Source organism: Pimephales promelas, chromosome 8 (assembly GCF_988280905.1).
Source record: "Pimephales promelas chromosome 8, fPimPro1.hap1.1, whole genome shotgun sequence".
Lineage (NCBI taxonomy): Eukaryota > Metazoa > Chordata > Actinopteri > Cypriniformes > Leuciscidae > Pimephales > Pimephales promelas.
In genome coordinates this window covers 24,238,813-24,261,491 of record NC_142776.1, presented here as the reverse complement: position 1 = coordinate 24,261,491, position 22,679 = coordinate 24,238,813, and the positions used below count along the sequence as shown (strand labels likewise).

Genomic DNA, 22,679 nt, shown 5'->3' with positions numbered 1-22,679 from the left:
CTATCAATTATTCTATTTCTTTTTAAAGCTGCAGGTTTGTTGTCCTTGTTTATGGGGCTACATAATTTTTCCAACATATTTGTTATTATATAGCAATTTACCAAAAATATGAATAATAATAATTAAATTAATTAAAAATAATAAAAATATAACTTTCACTAAAATAAGAGTGTTTAAGATAAATAATAATTTATTATTGTTGTACAGTACTTATTTTAAAAATTACAATATTTATGAATTAGCCCATATATTTAATCAAATCACAGCTTTTCCGATTTGATAATCACACTTAAGTTATATTGTGATTATGGATTTATGACGGGGAAAAAAGTTGATGTATCTTTCAATAAGTAATGTGATTACAAATAAAATAATGTTTATTATAATAGATGTTATTAAAAAAATATTAAAATTAGAAATACTATATATTAACCTGACTACTAGGGGTGTAACAATAAATGGTGCCACAATATATCGCAATACAAAAAAAAATGCAACAATACGTATTGTGGATAATGACAATATGTATCGTAGATCATCCCCCCCCCCTGTGTGAGAAAAAAATTCTAGTTTTCAGCGTTTTAGTGCCAGTACTACATTTTAACTACTATATAATGTTGATTATAATGTATAATAATGCAATATGGGAATATTTGTTGGTCCTGATAATGTCATATGTCTGATGTGATCAATAAAAAATGGCCAACATTATTTTAAATATATCCAGTCAGTGAAAGAGCATTTTCATCTAAAATAATTTTGTATTTCCAGCTTCAGAATCATGAATATTTTTATTCTGGTGTCATTATTGTCCTTGACTAATAAGCACCAAGTCCAAGCCTATTCATTTAAACCCACAATGTAATATCAGATTTAGCATTTTAATCATCAGTACATTTTTTTCTTAACCTTTTGGAGTATCACAATAATATCGTATCGTAAATCAGTATCGTGATATGTATCGAATCGTGACACGAGGGTATTGTTACACCCCTACTGACTACGTCAGACTTCGTACTTCTGCTCAATTTCAGTTCGCTTCTGTACACAGTCTGTTTTTTTTACAGTCTATGGTTTGAGATAGTGACCTATCTCTCAATTTTGGTTTTCCTCCGATCTGAAAACAGCCGGCCAATCAACGAACAGAGTTTAAGATTGTATTTTAGGTTAGGGAAATGAATTAGCGGATATGGAGACACGGGATGCAATTCGCTCTGTTGTTGTGGAGAATGTTCCCGGCATTTGCAAACTGAAGCCCGAACAAGAAGAGTGTTTGTTAAACATTTTGAATGGAGGTGATGTTTAAGTTGGAAAGAGAGGTGATTGCGTTATGTGATTGGCTTACGGGTGACCAATGATTTAAAATCACAGCTTCTGATTAGATAATCACACTAAGCCATATTATATAAAACATAATTTTTTTCTGATTAATCATGTAGTCCTAAACAATAGTTCTCATCAAATAAACAAAAATTAAGCAAAAAGTATGAATTGAATTGACTTTTCCAAGTAGTAGATGAAGAGAAATATTCATTAACACAGTGTAATCATCTTGGCCGTGACTAAAGACTAGTATTAAAGCTACGCATTAAAATGCTTCAACTTCATGAGCTGTAAAACAAAAATGATGGAAGCAGACATATCAGAACATAATGCTGTAAAGCTGAAATACCAAGGGGAAAAAAGTACAAGCAATCTTTCTCACCCCTCTTTGTTCGAGTTAATGACGGCCATTAAAAAAATCCATTACAACTATAAATGTTATCAGGTCACAAAGGGGCTAGTGTGTTACAGCCCGAGCGAGGTCTGCAGCCGCCACATAGGATCAGGAAAGAATGAATCAGTTTTTGTTTGACTGTCTTACACAATTTCCTGTAAAACAAACGGCAAGCCACAATAAGTAGGATGCGTGATACAATTTTAATGGATGGTGCCAATATTAAATAACCATATCTTGCATGACGTGCTTGGTTAAAAATATTGAACTCAGTGAGTTTATCAGCCCACGGCAAACAGACCAAAATTGCTGAATTCTGAGATGCCGTTCTTGTTCATCTCAACAGACCGTAGCAATGCAAAGTGTGTGACAAGTGTGTGTTTTGTTAGGTCAGCCTAAGCTTTTGTCCTTCAGACAGCCTCTAGAAGTGATAAAGAGAGAGTTACGTGATCCACCTTGAGCGGGCACCAGCTGCCGCCCATGTCCTACATCGAGAAATTATCCCTCAGCGGCTGCCAAAATAAAGAGACAGATCAACAATGAATACTTTTACCTCCAGTATATCTGTGCGTGTGTGGTTTTTCAACACATTTGTGGCTTTCTCAAATATATGTATGCACACATATCTCACTGCATCAGCCCTAATGGGACTGTATGCCAGCAGTAAGAACACTATTTTCGCAGAGACGCAGCACACCGTGTATTGTAGAATCAACATTTTGTCAGATTTCTGGTGAAAAGGGGGTGGGGGGGAGACCTTTCAGAGAATGAATTGAATGTAAATGTGTCTGAGATGGGATGGCAATGTGTCGGTGGCGCTGTCTCATTTAGACTACGCCGGAAAGACTGACAGCCTCCTCAGACATCTCGAAGCTTTCAGACTGACGGGACGTTCGGTGTACATCAAACACGCTGACAGAGAGCTGCAGCTCTGCCAAAATAAGAAACGTTCCATTTGCAACCGCTCACAGAATTACATGAAACAAAAGCATATTGCGTGTTAAAGTCTTTGTAAATCTCTGGCATATTACATTAATATTTAAGCCTGAGATTGAATGGATTGATAGAATTAAACTACCGTTCAAAAGTTTTATGATAGGTTTTTTTTTATGTTTTTGAAAGAAGTCTCTTATGCTCACTGAGGGTGCATTTATTTGAGCAAAAATACTGTAAAAACAGTAATGAGAAATATTACTGTTTTCTATTTTAATATATTTGACATTTCAGTAGCCTTTACAATCATTATAATATGCTGATTTGGTGCTCAAGAAACATTGATTTTGATGATTAGAACAGCCTTTCTCAAAGTGGGTGCCGCGGCACACTGGGGTGCCCCCTAGCTGTGTCAGGGGTGCCGCCAAAAAATTACGTAGGCTAAAAAATGTGAAAAAAAAAACCCCAGAAAAAAAAAACAGCTGACATTTCATAAATAAATATATTTGAATTTACATTCTTCTTTTTAAACATATGAACATATTAATAAAATTGTAAATTAATTTTAGATAAACATATAAAATTAATCATAAAAAAATCCGTCTCACAAGACCGAAGCAAGACACACACAACTTGACGCAAGTGACGCAATCCATAGCAACGCGTTATAGCAACACCTCAGACTGACAGAAACGTAAAAATAAACGTGAATTTAGGCCACTTTAGTTACAGCATTATGGATCGTTTTTTGAAAAGAAAATCCCCACAAGAGCCGGGGATTTTTATTTTATTTTATCTGCATCCTGCACATCATTTGAGTTCTCCTGGTCTGGATTTGTTATTGGGTTCTTGTATTGGGCGGTCCACCTCTTACGGTTTTATGGCATTTGTGTCTCTGATTAACTTTGCAAACCTGTGTTTTTAAAGGTGCTATAAAGTTTTTATTATTATTGTTATTTACAGTTCATATTATGCTCTGTTCATTACTGTTCTGTCTAACTAAACAAGACATTTGCATTTAAATTTGGGTTATGCAGTGTTTTTAAATTATATTTTACACTGGGGTGCCTTGAGATTTTATGCACTTTTGAAAGGTGCCCTGACTGAAAAAAAGTTTGAGAAAGGCTGGATTAGAACATCATTTATCTGATATAGTTAAACATTTTGAATGTAATTCATTGTAAATTAAAGGTAAAAAAAAAAAATATAACAAATATATAAGTGTGTGTGTGTGTACTTTTTTTATCTGAAAGCACTATTTTTTGTCAATAAAGAAACTTCATTTAAGTAGTTGTTTTGTAAAATTACTCTAAAATGATCAAATTTGTAAAAAAAAAAAAAAGTATTATTTGTTTGTTTAAGCATAATTCAAATAGAAATAACTCTCTTGTCCTATTATACCACATGAAAAACATTCGAGAGATGTCACACAAAAATCTTAGCCAGTTTGTTGCTATGTGTTTGCTAAGGTGTTCTGGGTGATTGTGAGCATGTTGCTAGGGGGCTTTGTGTGGTTGCTAGGTTAGGCCAAGTCAAAACAGCCCATCCTACTCTATAAAAACACCACTAATTACTGTAAAATTGTAGGATTGCTTGGAATCTGTGTAATATGACAAGCTTTAAAAGTTTAAGTGAGTACAATGATAACCAGGTATGGTTGGTAGGAAAAAAACAAAACATACCTTAAAATTGCCTTAAGAAATTCAAAAGAGCTGCCAGTCTGTTTCAACCCTGTAAAAGACACATGGATAGATTAACACACACTTTATCTAGTTTAAGAGCATGAGAGTGAATTCATGAATGAGACGTGTGCACATGTAACTTATCAGGTAAATCATGGCATCAGTCATAGGTTTGCTGCCGCTGTCACTGCTAGATGATCTAAATGCAAATGATCTGAAATGCCTCTGAATGCATTTCATACTGCTGCAGGACGCGTGTGGACATAACCAGGGTTCATATTAGAGACCAAAACACGTGCTGAGAGTTGCTTAACTTCACCCTCTCCACCCAAAGTCCTCTAATATACAGCAGTCCTTTAATTGTGATGGCGTTTTCCATCAAAAAGGCTAAAATGTTCCCCAAACAGACGCCATTTATCCTTCAGCAGCCCAGGATTGATGTGGTATTAGCAGGGTCTGTGACCCCGTCCCAGCCAAGAACCAAAAACCTATTTGTTTTATTACATTTTAAGGAATTTTTAATACAGTCTATTAAGGCTGTCTTACAAATCTCCCACAGCTCGACCCCATCTGCGGCCTGATCAATTTTTATACTGCTGATCCGTCCCCTTCCTTCTCATTTTGTCATCGCAAAATTCATATTATATGGGATTTTCTTATGGAAAACTTGCCATAAAAATCTGTTACTACATCTGCTGATGTGTACGGGAGGCCGCCGCGTGAAGACAGAGAGGGCTTCGGTGAAGATAAAATTTGTTTCAGCGGTAAGCAGAACTGTTTAAATGTTATTTATTTCCATGCTCCAAAGAAAATATATTGTGAAGTGCAACATTGATTTAGAACATAACAATGTCTCCGTATAGGCGTAGAAGAGGTGGAGGCAGGGGCCGATTTATGAATCCTTTGCTCAGCTCCTTTAATTGAATTTTCCAAATCTCTCGCCACACAGAAATAATCAATACCCTCGGTCCAGGCGACAAACTTGCCTCAGAATTATTGCGCTCTCTCTTTTTCCATTTTGCGCTCATCAGCAACATGTAACGTGAAGCTGGGGACTTGGTAATGCCTGAATAAGCCAGAAAATGTGTAGTCGGTCTGATTGTTTAGGAGGGGTTGCCTCTAGAATGCTTGGGAAAAAAAAAACTTTTGTCAGTTTTGCCATAAACATCTTGCTCGTTGAGTTGCCCTTTCGCGCAAGGTTGTGTTTTGGGAAGCCATTAGATGATTGCCGGGGGTTGGAAGGGGACATGGATTCAGCGGTTTGACTGTCAAAGTTAAAATATCCTTGTGGATTTTCTCAGCTGTCTTGGCGGTATCACGCTGCCCGGTGCTCAGCTTGCTTTTACACGAGTAGTGTCATATCCTCGCCCTCATATGTCATCCGCACCAGCTCCTGTATGGCTCAAGTGACACTGAGTGTTTGAGAACTCTAATAGCAATGAGGTGTCTCTATGAAATCTAGGGCCAGGATCTAATGGTGTCCCAAGAGTGTTTCAACATCTTCAACTACTTACATAGCAGTACAGTGCATTTATTTACTGTGATTGTCATTTATTTCAAGATTAATAACGTTGCTGCCAAAAATAGTTATTCTGGGCTAGATATAAATATTCAAACACTATTTAGGGAACTTCAATGAGGTCATTTCAAACTTGTACAAATCCTACTAAAATGCAACGAGAACAAAACGCATTATTTGTATAGGACAATAGACATACTCAGAAGTTCAGTTTGATAACTGAAACTTGCAGTGAAAATATTTGTTTTCATGGACTATCGCAATATTTTGTGATTGTCATGTAATTCGAGTGTACAATTCCAACACAGAAAAAGGCATTTCATAACACAAATGACAGAAAAAAAATCAATGCCAAATTAAAATGTTTACAATATAATATAAATATATATATATATGAAGAGTTCAGATGCAAAAGCCTCTAAATGCCATTTGAAATTTTCTTCTTTAATGATGATTTTTATCAAACTTGTATATTTAGGTTCAGTAATTTCACTTAAATAACAATTAATAGGTAATTATCATTGCCATTTAAGTGAAATTACTGAACTTGAATATACAAGTTTGACAAAAATCATCATTAAAGAAGAAAATTTCAAATGGCACTTAGAGGCTTTTGCATCTGAACTCTTCATATATATATATATATATATATATAATTGAATATATTTAAAAATGTAAAAATGTCTTCAGTGTCAGATGATCCTTCGGAAATCATTCTAATAAGCTGATTTGTTGATTTATTATTAATTCTGAAAACATTTGTGCTGCTTCATAGTCAAAACAACAGCATTTATTTAAAAGAGGAATCTCTGTTTAAAAATATACATGTCTTTAATGTCACATTTGATCAGTTTAATGCATCCTTGCTGAATGAAAGTACTAATTTAAAAAGAATTTACTGACCCCCCAAACGTTGGGTAAATAATATAATATAATATAATATAATATAATATAATATAATATAATATAATATAATATAATATAATAATTGGTTCGGTGTCCTAATTTCACATTCTGACACACAATCAAACATTACACTCCTAAGTGGCCTTAACTCATTTATTGCCAGTGTATGTCTAGGGACGTGAATGTGATAACACTCTTGTACTGTTGTTGTTGTTTTCTACATTGATAAATTTCATGCTCCACCATGTGATCAAGATTGTGACATTCCTTTGGTGTCGAGCTACAAGCAACATATTCGCAAAGGTCCTCGAGTGTGACTAATTAAAACAATTTCAGCCGACCTTATCTTAAAAACATGCTGAACTTCATCACAATCCAGCCATTGTGTTGCATCAAATCACTATTGTGCGATTGAATCACAAGTGCAGCTTTGCTAGGGGCTGAATGTGTGCTTGAAATAATCTAATTAATTCTGTCCCATGAAGAGGAGTTCTGGCTTGTTTGTGTTAGGAAAATGAAATGTTTTTCTTAGAAAAAGACAACCTTTTATCTGTGAAGAGATCGGGCAAATGTCAATGAGCACGACGCATTGACAAACCAAATCTCGTAAATGGCTATTCAAAGGTCCCATGTGACCAAGATCCAGAACCTCGGTGCTTGAAATCAATCATGACTCACATATAAGTGGAACACAAAATGTTTTCTTTCTCTTGCTCCATTAGACAAAGTTACAATCATCATACAGTAATATGAATCAATTCAATACGGGACGTAACTTATCCTTGTGTCAGAGTCTAACAAAGAGTGTGTTGTGGTGGGGAAACATTCAAGATTTGAAACATAACTAATTGTGTGCTGGCTGCTATCTGATCTGACAGAATTACCAAGTTTGGATATCCACTTAAGATAAGTGTTATTGTTCATGCTTTTAAATGATAAATAAACTTTTGAATTCAATTCTAATATTCAGTTGATTCCCAAATTCACTCACCTTGGAAATGACCCTTGTTTGTGTCTGCTCTATGTGCGCAAGACGCAACTTTAGCAGCTGGAAAGCAATAATAAAAAAAAATCGGTTTTATGTTTCACACGCAGCAGGAATTTGTCATGTGAACTCTTAAAAGCAAATAAAGTGTTTAAACAAGGGCTATAAAGTGACCTTGAGATGCGAGGCATTTGCATTATGCAGTTTATGCATATACAGCAGAAAAGTCAAAGAAAGGACTCACACAGATTCTCATGTCTCTTGAGTTCAGTTTGTAGATCAGCAGGACTCATCAGAAAGAGACTCCTCAGCTCACTACTGCCCTCTACTGGCTACAGACAAACATATTTGTGTTTAAAAGATGGTGTGCAACCTCGATAAGATGCATTAAATGTAGCAAGCTACACATAAGCTTAATCTAGTACCACAGTTAAGTAATTCTAGTAACTCAGAACCACATATTCAGGATTGAGGGACCAAACGTAATCATTCAGATAAAAAACATAAAAATGCACATCAGTTGACCACTAATTTAAATATTTGCAGGTATGAAGCTCCTCAGACCCTGATGTAGTCTTAGTTTAATTGGCCAGTCAATAAATAAATACACTACTACATGATACACTGTGGTCTTCTACTATAGTCGATCCACGTACCAATAGCGTTTCCAGCTGTTGCCTGTATTTCATGAGATCCTTGAGAGACTTTTTCACCTTAGACCTGAGGAACAGAAGTCTGATGGGGGAAAGGTATTAATAAAAAATATATAAAAAATATACAACAATTTAGTAACATTTTACAATAACGTTAGTTACAATACAGTAATTGATACTAACAATAAAAAACACTCATTTAAAATATTCTATTATTTCTCAGTTAATGCTAATTTCAACATTTACTAATACATTATTAAAATCAAATGTTGTATATGGACCCGAGTTAGGAATACTTAACAAATGTATTGCTCATTGTTAATTAACGTCAGTTAATCTATTAACTAACATTAACTAATGAGATCTTATTGTAAAGTGTTACCATTCATTTTTAATACAATATTTATTCATCTATTTTTATTATTATTGAATTGCTAAGCATGTGCTGCATGTCAAAATTTAAAATTAAATATATTGCATTACATTATTAGACTCTTGCAGAATATTTGCTTGATAAGGACATAGGATCATATTCATATTCCACTAAATCTTTGAGGGGAGGACAAGCTGACTAAGAATAAGATATTCATTTATTTTTAATACACATTTAAACATATTGGGGGACATATTAAAGAGTCTGCAAAATCTTTTCCAAGGTCCTTCGTCCAATCACGCTCGAGATCTCTTCTACATTTTGCACAAGAAGTTCTCTCATCTTTGACTCGCCAAATGAATACATTCTTAAATGAATCATAAGCCCGCTCTCTTTATTGATGTTTTTATATATATTTAACTAGCTTCCTCTTAAATGACTGCACTATAAAATTCAAAACTAATGCTTGTCTTGATGGATCACACGAAGCTCTGTGTTAGTATGCGTTGGAGAGGAAATAGGTCTTTTCTTAAACTCTCCTTATCCAACTATTTTTAGTGCTATGTAAATCAACGAGGCTTTTGGCTGGTGATGAAACTCCCTCCATGTCCTGTCATTAAATTCTGATCAGTCATAATGGCTATCAGCCAACTGGGACAAAGGAAATATCCAGTAATGAGGAGAAATTTCCACTGCTTCAGTTGTACCAATGTTAGTAGCTTCATAAAAATAGACTTTGATGACACTCTGGTTTTTCAAGTAAGAAGTTGAATAAAGTAACTCAACAAAAGCATTCTAACTTTCAAAAATTAAAGCATGGGCCATTAATTAAACATTATAAAGTGTGCTTTTATAGTACTTTTTTTTATTTAAATCTTAAACATTATTACTAAAATGACAGAAATCATCAACATTTCTTTATCCTTACCTCTCAGCATCTGTCATGGGCTCTTTTGTTTGAGAGGGATTAATTTTCTTCCCACCTGCTCTAGAATTACCTGCTGATGAAGCACTAAATGTCAGCCATTTAATCAAATCGGCATGAGCAAAGATATTATTAATGGCTACACAGACAGCTAATCTAAATGCGTTATCAGTGGATTACAAGAGACCCCTACTGTACAGGATTTTGGAAACAACATGACACGAGCAGGGGATCCGTTTATGGTGATGACAATCAAAAGCGAATAGAACACACATACGTCTTACTCTCTTGATAATAAAAAAATAAAAATGAAAACTCCTAGGGGGCAAAATGTGATTTGTGTAGGACTAAGAGGACACAGTAGCTGGACTGTGTTTCCTAGTACCTGCAGGTTTTGTTAATCGAGTTCCAGTCATAGGCGAATTGTTCCTGTTTGGCGCATGTCTCTTAGCGGGGCTCTAAAATAGATGAAAATCAAGCATTTACATCCTTCAAAACATCTCTGTATAGTTTTTTTGTTGAACTTTAAAGCAGAAAAGCCTTATTCCTTCACTTTCATAATATGTAATTAAGTCAAAAAAACTGTTTAAATAATAAACATTTAAAGAATAGGAAAAGGCCATTTTAGATCTGAAATCTATTGTAGAGAAGTATGCAAACTTACGTTTTCTTTGTCATGTAAATGAAGGGCTCTCTTCACACTGTATGGGAAATTAGACAGCAGAACTTTAGTCTTGATTTTTTGTTCTTGCATTTTCTATATTGCCTTAACAGTTTATGTGGATGATCCCTACAAGACTATATCATATGTGTAACTTATGTATACCAGTTTTTCCTACACATTGCTTTTTACTGAACTAGGTATTTTGAATGAATCATGATTTATCCTAAAACACTATAAAAAAAGTCTGACATTTAACGTTAACCACATGATGGGTTCCAAAAAGTATCATGGTACTAACATTGTTTCTTGGACTGGTAAAATGTTAACTTTATAGCAGTCTTAAAAAAACATCCATGATAGCATGATGGCAAGCATCCATGATAGCAGAGCAAGTTACCATCTTATGTTATCGCTGTACTTTTTCCGTTAAGGTAGCTTGATCACAAATATATGCCACTTCAGTTGTTATATGTGAGCCCAATTAATGTATACACTTACGGCATTTTAAATATTTACGTCTTGAAGTCGATATCTCTTTCTTGAAGTTATAAGACACTGCAGTGCCGCTTTTATTTATATTTTGGCGCGGTGCGACAGCAATTTAGTTCCCCGGAAACAGTCATCTGTGCTTCTATAGTGTCTAACTCCATTTTACCGAACAGTTCACACACCATGACAAAATATTGTTTACGTTAGAGTAACGATGGGTTTACCTGCTAAGTTTATATCACAAATACAGCACAGCATTTCTAATTAATAAATATTGCATGGGACGCTTTGAAAGCATGTGTTTCCTTTATCTCTTTTAAACTGCGCACCGTTGAAGAGGGTTTTGTTTACACACAGCAGCCATGGCAATCATATTCAATAGTGAACAACATCACCAACCATAAAATAGCCTACAGACTCACCTCTCTTCCCCACAGCTATTATTACAATATGCTTTGATATATCGGTTGCATGTTGACAATATTTTCATAATGCAGCGCTCAGAGGAAGAGAGGTTGTATATGGCGTGCAGGGCTGCTTATCTCTCCGTGTTCAGGTCCAGCCTGGTTAATATGACTTCAAAAGATCAGCTGTGCACCGGTGAGCATAATGCATCTCAACACCTTCATATCTGCACGTTGATCTTTAATACAAAGGGTAAATATTATCGATTAGACCAATAAATCGGTCAAACGTTAACTTACTTAAGTTATAATTTAATGTTTCTAATGAACAAACATTATTAATATTGTAGATAATCATCATGTACATTCAAATAATATAATATGTAATGCAAACACCAATAGACTAGTCAACATTTAAATATTTTATAATGACTTTATAGTGGTATCTAATGTCAGTACAAAATATTATAATTTATCACTGAGTTAGGTTAGGTTAATCATCTCTGCTGTTTTGTCCCAGTTCTTCAGCATGCAGGTAGAAATCCATCACAGAAAGCTTTAGACAAATATTGGCCCCCAGGAACTAAGAAGCTGAATTTCGATGACTTTTTTGATATCATTAAAAAGGAAAAACCAACAGAACAAGATGAGCTTATGAGAATTTTCAAGAAATTTGATGTAAATTCTGATGGATATATCTCACACGAGGAGCTCAGCAGAATCCTTACTTCGGTACGTATTAAATCAATTCTGTCTTCACAAACATAAGCTGTGTCCCAATTCAGAGGTGGCTGCATCCTTCGAAGGATGAATTGGGAAACAGCTTTGTTGTGTCTATTGTAATCATTTCAGGTTTGGATTTTGATTTGTTTGTTTTTTAGTCTGGTGAAAAAATGTCACCCGAGGAAGTGGATGAAATCTTTTCCTTAGCAGATGTCAACAAAGATGGAAAGTTAGACTACGCAGAGGTACGGTCTCCAAGCATTGCACAGCAGCTCACTTTTTGTAAATAGACTAATTATAGTATAGTTGAGTTGAATTAGCCTGGCTGGTCCCACTTTATATTAAATATATTTAACTACTATGTTCTAACATTTAAATTAAACATTTGATACAATGCATTTGTTGTGCGCATATGTTTTAACCTTGTAGCTACTTACATTTAAAGAATATATCTGCATGTAATTCATATCTGTAACCCTACTCGGTAACACTTTATTGTTTAGTGTTATTGTTACTGTTCCATGTAGGCTAGTTACTGATAACTAAAAGAATTTGCATATGCTATTAACCCTAAACCGAACCCTCATCCTAACCCATACCCTATAATAAGTACATGTAGTTAATTATTTTTACTAGTATGTAAAAGTATAATTACACTGTGAAACTAACATAACCTTAATATAAACTCAACTGTAACCCCCTACTCTTGCTGACCATTAAACCTACCCAAACCACCAAACCTGTCCCCTAAACTTACCTATGTAAGCACTTTGTTAAAGACACCTACTGTAAAGTGTGACTGTCAGGCTGCTGTTTAGTTTTGCAGGCTTATCGGGTCTACAGCAGAACAGTGTCAGACCGCGGCACTGGAGAAGCTTGAGGCTGATGCCAAACTGAGGAGGCAGAACTTTGGCAACCAGTTGGAAAACCCTCCACAGAGCTCAGAGTCCCAATCTGAGCTTTCAGCTGCACAGACACAGTCCAGAACCGAGCTGGAAACAACACAGAGGAAAGGTATGAGACAGGGTCTGCACAAAAAAATAAAAATACACTAACCCCTGGTTTCACAGACAGGGTTTAGATTAAGCCAGGATTAGGCCTTAGCTCAATTAGGACATTTTAGTAGCTTTTATAAATATGCCTTTGACAAAAACATGACTGGTGTTCATCTTTAGACAAAACAATGGCACTGATATAGTTTTATATGTCAGTGCAAGTGGCTTTCAGTTAAACATACATTTTAGTCTGGGACTATCTTAAAGGGATACTCCACTTTTTTTGGAAATAGGCTCATTTTACAACTCCCCCAGAGTTAAACAGTTGTGTTTTACCATTTTCGAATGTATTCAGCCGATTTTCTGATATTTAGAAGAATATCAGTAACCAGACAGTTTTTGGTCTCATTGACTTCCATAGTATATATATATTTTTCCTACTATGGAAGTCAATGAGACCAGAAAGTGTCCGTTTACTGATATTCTTCTAAATATCAGAAAATCCGCTGAAAATATTTGAAAACGGTAAAACCCAACTGTTTAACTCTGGGGGAGTGATAAAATGAGCCTATTTCCAAAAAAAAGAGGAGTATCCCTTTAAGCCTTGTCTGTGAAACCAGGCCTTTGTATATGAGAATAAGCGTGTTCAGGTTATGTTTGTTCAGTTCTTATTTACTGGCCAGATTGCACATGTGCATGCACACTGACACAAAAGCAAACAACAATTCTATTTTCATTCTTCTTAGCACAGTCCATTGTATAGTAACTAATGGTCTAGCTATTGATTTCCCCTCATGTGTGATGAGAAATGGACTCATTTGGATTTGTGCCATACATCATAATGTGAACTCAATAGAGAGTTTGTGTGGGGGAGGAACTTTTAAAGCCTTTTGATTAAGGCAATCATTTGTCATTATTATGAGTAAGTGCAGGACTAGTCAAGATTTAGAGGATTTGCTTTTGCTTTGTGGTGTTCAACTTTAAAGTCACTATGAAATCTAAATGGACAATTCTTGTTTTTATGATTGATTTATGAATATTGCAGTGTTTATTATAAATTATTTATCTCTGCCCTTATTATTATATAATTTATGTGCCCTTTTAATCTATTATCAAAATAACTTCCTCTCCCTCTCTATCTCTTCTCTGATGATGTGTTTTTCGGTGCGAGGGCGGGACAACCTGTCAATCACATGACATCACAACAATAGAAAACCTCAATCATCCAATCAATTTATCCTGATGGATAAAATCAAGTCCCGCCCTACATTTTCTTCTTATTCGTTTCAATTGGATACATCACAATAAGGATGAAAAGACTATCGCAACAGTTTCATGTGATTCAAATCACTGTTTTGAAATTCACATTTTTTTTGTTTCTTTTTTTGGACTGCTTTGTGATGCAGCTGTTGTAATAAAGATCCACATTATAATGGATTCAGCTTATATTTTCTATGTTTGCATATGACAGACAGTCGCTCCTCATCCAGACCATCATCAGCTCGCAGTCGTCGGTCATCTTTATCCACGGCCATCACCATGGGTACTGGCAGCACTAAGAGTGGCAGACTGGCAGACCCCAAATCTCTACAGGTACCAACTGTGTTGTAGGAATGTCAGTTTCTTTTGGACTTAGCTTGAAATTTCTCACAGAACTCTTAACCCTCAATCGGGTCATGGGGTCTATACGACCCCAATCGACTTTAACTTAATAAAAAAAAAGGTTCCCTTCACAAAGATTTTGTGACTTTTCATACATTATCTATCTATACACACACAAAAACTGGGCTTGATTCGGTTGTTCTGAAGGGATGTAAAGAAAATGTTTACACTTCTGGTCTTCGGGGTCAATATGACCCCACATTGAAATGAATGGGAAATGTGAAATATAAATAAACTAAATATATTTTCTTCATGTGTCAAAAAAAAAAAAAAATCTGGCATGAATCTGAAAATTTTTACACAGAAATGAAGGCCTAGTGCTAGAGCATAAATGCAATGTATCATAAAAAGTAATATTTCATATGCAAGCTAATGGTGTAGTTGAGGAATTGTGTGGTATATGGATACAAAAGTACTTCATATCTCCAAAATCACAGCATCAATGAATAGATGAGAAGTAAACAAAAAAAATGATATGTTATTTGTATGATTAAAAATGTATATTTTTTCTACAATTATTCAATCAATTGTTGGGGTCGTTTAGACCCCGGAGCCCAGAAGTGTAAACAGGAAACGGAGACCATTTGAAGGTTAAGAAGAGATGTAAAGTTTGGAATAAGATTATGTAATCAAAATTTCATTATTATTATATTTTTTTTATTAAACATCTGCTATAAAGATCACAACAAATGTTTAGTGAATTTCACAAACAATTACAAATAACCAGACAAAAGTCTTTTTTATTTTACAATTTAATTTTTTTTTACAGTGTATTTTGAACTATACGTTTAATAAAATGTATTAAAACGTTATAAAAACATTATTTAAAATAGTTTTTAATAAATCAAGTATATTATTTTAAAATAAAAAATCGAATATTTTCAAACAAAATACAAAAAAATAAAAGCTAAGTAATAATGGAATGAGCAATTTAGGGATAAATTGTTACCTACACGTGATCTGTTTTACTGAATCATCAGCTTCAATTTTGCCTACAGTACAATCTAAACTTTGTGTAAACTCAAGCACCTTACGGGCAGCTATACATTTGCTGTGTTTTTGTTGTATCGAAGCTTTTTGGTTGCAAATTCTCACCTGGTCGATATGAGTGCAGCTCTGCTATTGATCTCCTTCCCTTTGTTTGCACTCTTTTTGACTTTAACCTCAGCTGGTTTGCTTTACCACGAAAAAATAATGACCAGGCTCGTCAAAGCAAAGAGATTGGAAAAAACAGATGCTCTGGGGTGAAGAAAGTTCTATCGCCTCAGTTCCAGCCTGTTGTATTACCTGAGCCAGGAGCTTGATAATTGGGTGTAGGGATTGGAAAGGGTCAGGCTGTGTGTTTTTATGGTGGCTCGCGGTCTATGCGCGAGACTTTAAATTACGGAGGTTTCTGGAAGGTGACAGGGCAGTGTATTAGTCCAGCCGAGTGACCCATCTCCTTGGGACACTACATCAGGGCCTTTTAAAGTAGACACATGCCTCGGGCGCTTTTCTTCATTTTGATTCGGGGTGGACAAACCACCCAAGTGTTATGATTTGATCCTTAACACGTTTCACAACCGAGCATAAATTCTGGGAGGAAATTGCTTTTGTTGAAGAAGTGTCATTTCAGAACCATGTTTTTAGCACTCAGAAAAGAAGCATAAACCAATTCTAAACATTAAAAGGCCTCTGTGGCACCTGAGGACAAGGTTTATTTCCAAAAACTACTCTCTGATGGGTCAGAAAGGAGGCTGTTTGACTCCAATTTTTTGATTACTTGATGATTTAGAGTATATTTGCTGTAACATTTTAGCTGGACCTAAACAACAGCAGTTAAAAGAGCAAAAAGACTTTGCTTTAGACAGGGATTTATGGGTTTCCTCAGGCCCTTTTTCTTTTAATTACATTATTAGTGCGTATAGTATGAATTTTGATGGTCAGCGTGGAAATGTATCTTTCTGCACTGTAGTAAATAAAAAATCGTGGACTTTGTTTTGTTCCACTCAGGTCTTTGAATGCCTTTGTTTTAGCAAAGATGTTACAATAGCGCCACCCTCTGGTTGTACCTTCAACTTCATCATACCAGAACATTTCTTTGGAAATTATCATACTATTTGCTGTTTTTCAAATGATTTTTATTTTTACTGTGTTAACACTTATGCCATTAGGATTGGAATCATACTCTTATGAGAGGCTGTTTTTATCTGGAGGAAAATGGAACGATTGTTTCTCTTCAGTATCGCCTGCATATCCCAGAGACGACCAGTGTCTACCTGACAATACGGCCCCTCAATCTTAGCCCAGTTCCTGGTAAATATATTGTACACAGTGTTAAAGACCAAAGGTAATGAATTTACAGATTTTGAGTTTTTGAAAATACCTACTGTAATAAATAAGCAGGTGTGTGTGTGTGTGTGTGTGTGTGTGTGTGTGTGTGTGTGTGTGTGTGTGTGTGTGTATGTCACAGAGAAGCCTTCCTCGTGGATGTGTGTGGACACAGCTCTCTATGTGGTGATGGGGAACAAGAATAAAGAAGATTCAACTTTGGTTTGCTTTACTGAATTAAGGGATAAGGAGGTCAGTAAATGCATTACTTTAAATATCTAAATATGATAGTATTTGTTTTATCAAACTATAATATCTGTTTTTATTTAAAGTATTTTGACATGTTTTCTTATCAGCTGTAAGATAAGAATGTTTTTTATGAAATGAGTGCCTTTTTAAGTTTGATATTGTGACTTTTAATAATTTCGTATTTTAAACATTCTAAATTATGACTGATAATGTGTGTAAGTGTTATACATCTCAAGCTAAACTAATTAATATTAATGGATGTTCAGATATAATTACTGAATGCCTTCAGAAAAGTAAGGGTTGATTTTAATGCTGATATACACGTTTCAATGATCAGTCATTTAAAATCATGGTAACAATATTGATATTTTGATATTGTTCCTCTGAGAAACATAACAACACAGAAAATGAAGTGACTTCAATTCCTAAATGCACGGTGATGGCATTTATGAGTTAGGCCTGTATTTACAATATTACATTATCAGGTACACAAATTATAACTATACCTTTTTAATAATTCATTATGTCACCTGAATAGGAAAATAAATGCAACGTGAATAAACACAAAAGGCTATATTGTACTTTCATATTATGAGAATATTTGTTAATTCGTTTATATTTAAATATTGTTAATACCTCCTCATGAAGTAAGAAAAAGAAAAAAGATTGTTACTATCTTTTTGTTGATGTGTTTACAAAAAAAATCTATAAATGATCTACGTATATTAGATATAGGAAGGAGACAATGTCATTTCATAGAATAACTCAAAAGTTATTTATGTAGGACCATTTTTATCTAATTTACAAAGAAGTACATTAAAATATACAAATATATAATAAAGTATATTCTTTATATACAGTATTAAATTAATTGAACCAAACTACTAAATGGAAAACTGCATCAATTTAAAGATTAACATTGGAATTGTAATTTTTACATTGTACAACAGTAAGTATTTATGTTCGTGTTGTGTGTGATTGATGAACAGAAGTTTGTGTGGAGAGGAGAGCTCAATGCCGGCTCATATCTTCTCATGCCCTTCACCACTGGCTGCAGATTGATGAAAAGTACAAGGAAAACCACCACTAAACCTGCCCAGCTAGTCAACCGTACCCAGTCTGGAGAACTGGAGCTCACCAAAGAGTTCAAGTTAGTCAGTTCTGATATAGGGGGACCCAATAAAAGTCTATTAAATTTATGTTTAATGCTATACTGTATGTTTGATTAGTGAATTTAGGTTATTTTATGTATCTAAAGAATAAAATACAACATGTGTGCAAAGATGCTGTACTGTTTTGTTCCTCAGGGCGGCATTGTCTGACATCTTTGAAGTGATCGATTTGGACGGCAGCGGTCTGCTGAGCCTAGAGGAGTACAACTTCTTTGAACAGAGAACCAGTGGAGAGAAATGTGATGAGGATGCCTGGGCCATCTGCAAAGGTTTCTTATACAAACACTGTATATAAAGCGGACACATAATCGATCAGAGCTTTTAAAGTCACCATGAAATCAAATTTGACCATTCATGCAGTATTTATTATAAATGTTTTATCCATGCACAATGCACAACAGCATTTTTTTTAAGTCACGTGCCTGTGCGATCTTTAATCAAACAACTTCCCCTTCCTCTTGCAACAACATCTCTTCTCTGCTGACATTTTTCGGTCAATCACATGACATCACAGCAATAGCAATCCACAACGATCCAATCAATTCCTGATGGACAAAATCAAGTCCCGCCCTACATTTCTTCTTGTTTGAAAAGCTGTTTGACTCAAATATGTCACAATAGGGAAGAAAAGACTATCACTAACTTCTGTTTCATGCTGATTGTAATGCTCTTAAAATCAGATGGTACATTTGAATTATAATTGCCTAGTACATTTTCTTGGCTCCTCTAATAAATTACGATTGAGTCTTCAGATATGTCATTTATTTTAAAATGACGCTTCCAGATCTTGAACAAGTTATCCAATCCAATAATGTGCATTATTTCTATAACATTATGTGCTCTCCTATAGAGAACTTTGACACAAGGAAAAATGAGTTAACTAGAGAAGGCTTCCTAAAGCTCAACCTGATGGAAGCGAATGATCGGGAGGGTGACCCCAGGGATTTGTGGCTCACTTTGGAGGCCATGGGCTACAACCAAAGCTTGGAAATGGTGGAGGTACATAGGTCTATGAGCTTTACTCATGAGCAGTTTTGGGGAAAGTTACTTTCCAAAGTAATGTGTTACAATTTTGCATTACTCCCTAAAAAAAAGTAACCAATTGTGTTAATTGGTTACTATTAATAGAAAGTAATGCGTAGTAAGTTTAATCTTTTGCATAACCTGGGCTGGGCTTGATTGTCCAAAAAGTATTCATGTCACTGTTTTTATTCATGTTGAGGAATACTGAATCTGTTTTTGTGCCAGTGAGTAAATGCCTGCTCACATTTAGTCCATGATGTTTACACAGCCCACACAACTCCTCTGCATCACTCCTGATTTCTCTCAACATGGGGACATAATAGGTGTCAGTCATAAACTGCCAAACAAAGTAACTTGTGTTATGTATTTGAAAAGTAACTCAGATATTTTGTTAAAAGTAATGCATTACTTTACCATTTACTTTACCATTAAAAAAAGTAATCTGACTCGCGTTACTTGTAATGCGTTACCCCAACATTGCCCATGAGAGAGTCTTGTAATTTCAAATAATAAGACCTGCAAGGGTTTAGAAAACATGTCCTTTATTTCTAAAATTAAACACTTAATTTTACTCATAGACACCTTACATTTTTAATTTTTTCTTTATCCCATCAGGCCTGTCCATTTGTTATTGAAGTCTATAGTGAGGATGTCAAGGCTACTCTTCAGGCAGTTCACTTGGATTCTGGGATCAAGATGTTGAATTCTTCTGTACAGAGGTCTATCACATCAAAAGCAGAGGCTAGATCTCTGAAGGGTCAAGAGAATGTCTTGGTTTATACATACAAAGGAGAGAGCAGAATTTCATCAGTCATTGCCAATAAGGTTGGTTGGTTATTGTTTTATGTCACTTAGCTGTTTGTTTGTTTTACCCAAATAAGTATTTGTATTAAATGAATACATGACATCCATCTCTCATTTAAAAAAGCTCTTCAAAAATGTCTTTGTAGGCCTCACATTTGTATGTCTTGTACTTAACATTCACTGAGAATAGCACAAAGTTACTAAACCTCCAGTTGGTTGGAATGCTTTATAGAAAGGAACACTGGCCATGAGTAGAATTTCAATGTCCTAATCCACCATTACATAGACAAAGTCAACTGAAAGAAACGTTTAACAGAGAGGGAAATTAGATCTGCAATGAAAAATTGATTTGCCAATTTTGAAGGCAAAAAATGAAGATTTTGCCATAGTTAGTGGAACTAATTATCTGAAATATACACTATTATTATTAAGAAGTTTATGTGTCTGTAAGATTTTGGTAGAAGTCTCTTATGCTCACCAAGACTGTATTTATTCAATTAAAAAATAAAAGCAGTACTATTGTAAAATAATATTACAATTGAAATGTATATATATATATTACATTTTTAATGCATTTAAAATGTAATTTATTTATCTGATGCAAAGCTGAATTCTCGAATTTTCAGCAGCCATTGCTTCGGTCTTTAGCGTCACATGATCAATTTAACGCAACCTTGCTGAGTAAAAATTCTCATTTCTTTCAAACAGTAAATATTTACTGTCCATTACGCTAGTCCATATAATTCACTGTTGTTCATTAATGGTTATAAAATGATTACAGCTGTAATTTCTTTTCATCGATTTTCCCTGTTGTATTCTGGGTCTCCATCATTCTTGCTGCTATAGTCCAATCAGAAGGTTACGGTCCACATCAACAATGAACAAAGTAGGAACTGTGTGAGCAGCAGAGGCATGAGTATGTTTGCTGTGGAGGTTCCTGCTAGGACTAAAATGGTGAGATACAAACATAGGCCAGTTTCTTTTGTAGAGTCTGGGTGGGGTGCATATTATGCTCCATTTCCCATAGAACTAATAAATATTGTTACATTTGACACACTCAGATGTACAATTTCGCAGAATATGTTAACAATTGTGCTCTGTTTTGGGCTCTGTTCAGGTGTGTCAGCACGTCATGGCTTCAAATGAACAACAGGAGTGGACTTACAACTGCGTTGAGAGCATCATACCAAGTTTGTGAATGCTGCAGTAACGTTGGGAATTTATTATGATATAACAAATCATGTTGTGCTTATAAAATAAATAACACAATTTTGTTTTCTTGTTATAATGACTATTACATGCAAGTTTTACTATAGTTTCAAAATGTATTATTATTAACCATTAATTATGAAGTCAGTGAGTTCATGATGTTTTTTGTAAATAAAGCAAATTTATTTTCAGTTAATATTTTTTATGTATTTATCTATGTATTTATAATGTATTTATTGAAATCATAACAAATAATAATCAAGTTTATATATTATATCGTGCGGATAGTTTGTTCTGATGGATTTATGAAATGAATTTAATTATATTATTCTATTATTTTTATTATTATTATTATTTATTTATTTTTCTTTTATGTTGTTGCACATTTACCCCAGGCCTCATAATGGAATGTAACATACCTCACCAATCACATTAATGTTATATCAGTTTATGTTTCTCAAACAAAATGTGGCAATTTAACATAAAGTAAGCAATATAAATACACTAATTCAGTTTTTAAGCATTATTCTGGCATTAAGCCAGTGAGCATAGTCCAGTTTTAGCAGTCAAACATACAATCCAAATTCCAGAGTGTTACACACACAGACCTACATTTCATTCACCGTTGACATTTAGCACCACGTGTAGATTTAAGCTTCTATTTATAACTTTCAGTCAATTATTTTGGCCTTTGACTTTCACTACTGTAACTGTAGAACAAGACACTAAAGGTCACGTGACATATGAGGAGTGTTTAATCCACCCCTTTCTTTTCAAACTGTGTATTCAGGGCGTGTAGGCTATATGTTATTTAGTATTGTTAGAGCTCATAGGTTTTTGTTTAAAAGGATTGTATTAAAAAAGTGACAGCCCCCTCTGTTTCTGTGCATCCAAGACACTGTTCTGTTTTGTCTTGGCTTTTAACCGGTTTTTTTTTGTTTTTTTTAAGAAACCTGCAATATCATGATTGAACTTGCAAACCTTGCATAATTGTAAACTTTGTTCTGCTTTGAATAAATCCTGGGTGAAACTTGATGCAATAGACAAACAAAACTCTGACCTAGAGCTCTAGTTTTCTCAACATGCTATTCGAAGGGCCCCTACATTTTCTCTCAATATTTAGTCCTAATAGACCAATTGTGCTTCATTACATAAACAAATGGGTCTGATGAATCACCCAACATTTTTTACAAGATTAATTTAGTTTTTAATTTTAAAATAAGATTTTGTTGTACACACTAGAGTAGACATTATAAATGGCTGAACTGTCTCTTTAAATGTG

The 22,679-nt window shown here is 34.6% G+C and overlaps 2 protein-coding genes across 8 annotated transcripts; one reads left to right on the top strand and one right to left on the bottom strand.

Annotated features, from left to right (window-relative positions):
• Positions 1-94: 94 nt before the first annotated feature.
• Positions 95-11,395, bottom strand: itgb3bp (integrin subunit beta 3 binding protein). Of its 7 annotated transcripts, none has more exons than XM_089134209.1 (9): positions 11,269-11,395; positions 10,358-10,394; positions 10,079-10,151; positions 9,697-9,769; positions 8,399-8,477; positions 7,987-8,074; positions 7,749-7,805; positions 4,333-4,381; positions 95-1,872 (listed from the first exon to the last, which is right to left on the bottom strand). In XM_089134209.1, exons 1-9 carry the CDS (start codon positions 11,334-11,336, stop codon positions 1,770-1,772), a joined length of 627 nt encoding a protein of 208 aa, XP_088990335.1. In that variant the 5' UTR covers positions 11,337-11,395; the 3' UTR covers positions 95-1,769. The 7 variants fall into 7 exon arrangements, with proteins under 7 accessions (XP_088990335.1, XP_039547464.1, XP_039547462.1 ...); XM_039691530.2 differs by lacking the exon at positions 95-1,872 and adding an exon at positions 1,902-2,229; XM_039691528.2 differs by lacking the exon at positions 95-1,872 and adding an exon at positions 2,250-2,648.
• Positions 11,314-21,593, top strand: efcab7 (EF-hand calcium binding domain 7). Its single transcript, XM_039691525.2, has 13 exons — positions 11,314-11,446; positions 11,771-11,982; positions 12,132-12,218; positions 12,792-12,987; positions 14,440-14,561; positions 16,784-16,925; positions 17,083-17,192; positions 18,179-18,339; positions 18,497-18,630; positions 19,212-19,360; positions 20,000-20,209; positions 21,035-21,142; positions 21,306-21,593. Exons 1-13 carry the CDS (start codon positions 11,338-11,340, stop codon positions 21,384-21,386), a joined length of 1,821 nt encoding a protein of 606 aa, XP_039547459.2. The 5' UTR covers positions 11,314-11,337; the 3' UTR covers positions 21,387-21,593.
• The last annotated feature ends 1,086 nt before the right edge of the window (positions 21,594-22,679 follow it).

Bases quoted from the DNA above. Each gene is read 5' to 3' on its own strand.
- itgb3bp (XM_089134209.1), bottom strand. From the start codon at position 11,336: ATGAAAATATTGTCAACATGCAACCGATATATCAAAGCATATTGTAAT. The intron at 10,152-10,357 runs GTAAGTTTGCAT...CATCTATTTTAG, and splicing joins ATTTACATGACAAAGAAAAC to AGCCCCGCTAAGAGACATGC. The intron at 9,770-10,078 runs GTACTAGGAAAC...GTGCTTCATCAG, and splicing joins TCGATTAACAAAACCTGCAG to CAGGTAATTCTAGAGCAGGT.
- efcab7 (XM_039691525.2), top strand. From the start codon at position 11,338: ATGCAGCGCTCAGAGGAAGAGAGGTTGTATATGGCGTGCAGGGCTGCT. The intron at 12,219-12,791 runs GTACGGTCTCCA...GCTGCTGTTTAG, and splicing joins GAAAGTTAGACTACGCAGAG to TTTTGCAGGCTTATCGGGTC. The intron at 14,562-16,783 runs GTACCAACTGTG...TTATGCCATTAG, and splicing joins CAGACCCCAAATCTCTACAG to GATTGGAATCATACTCTTAT.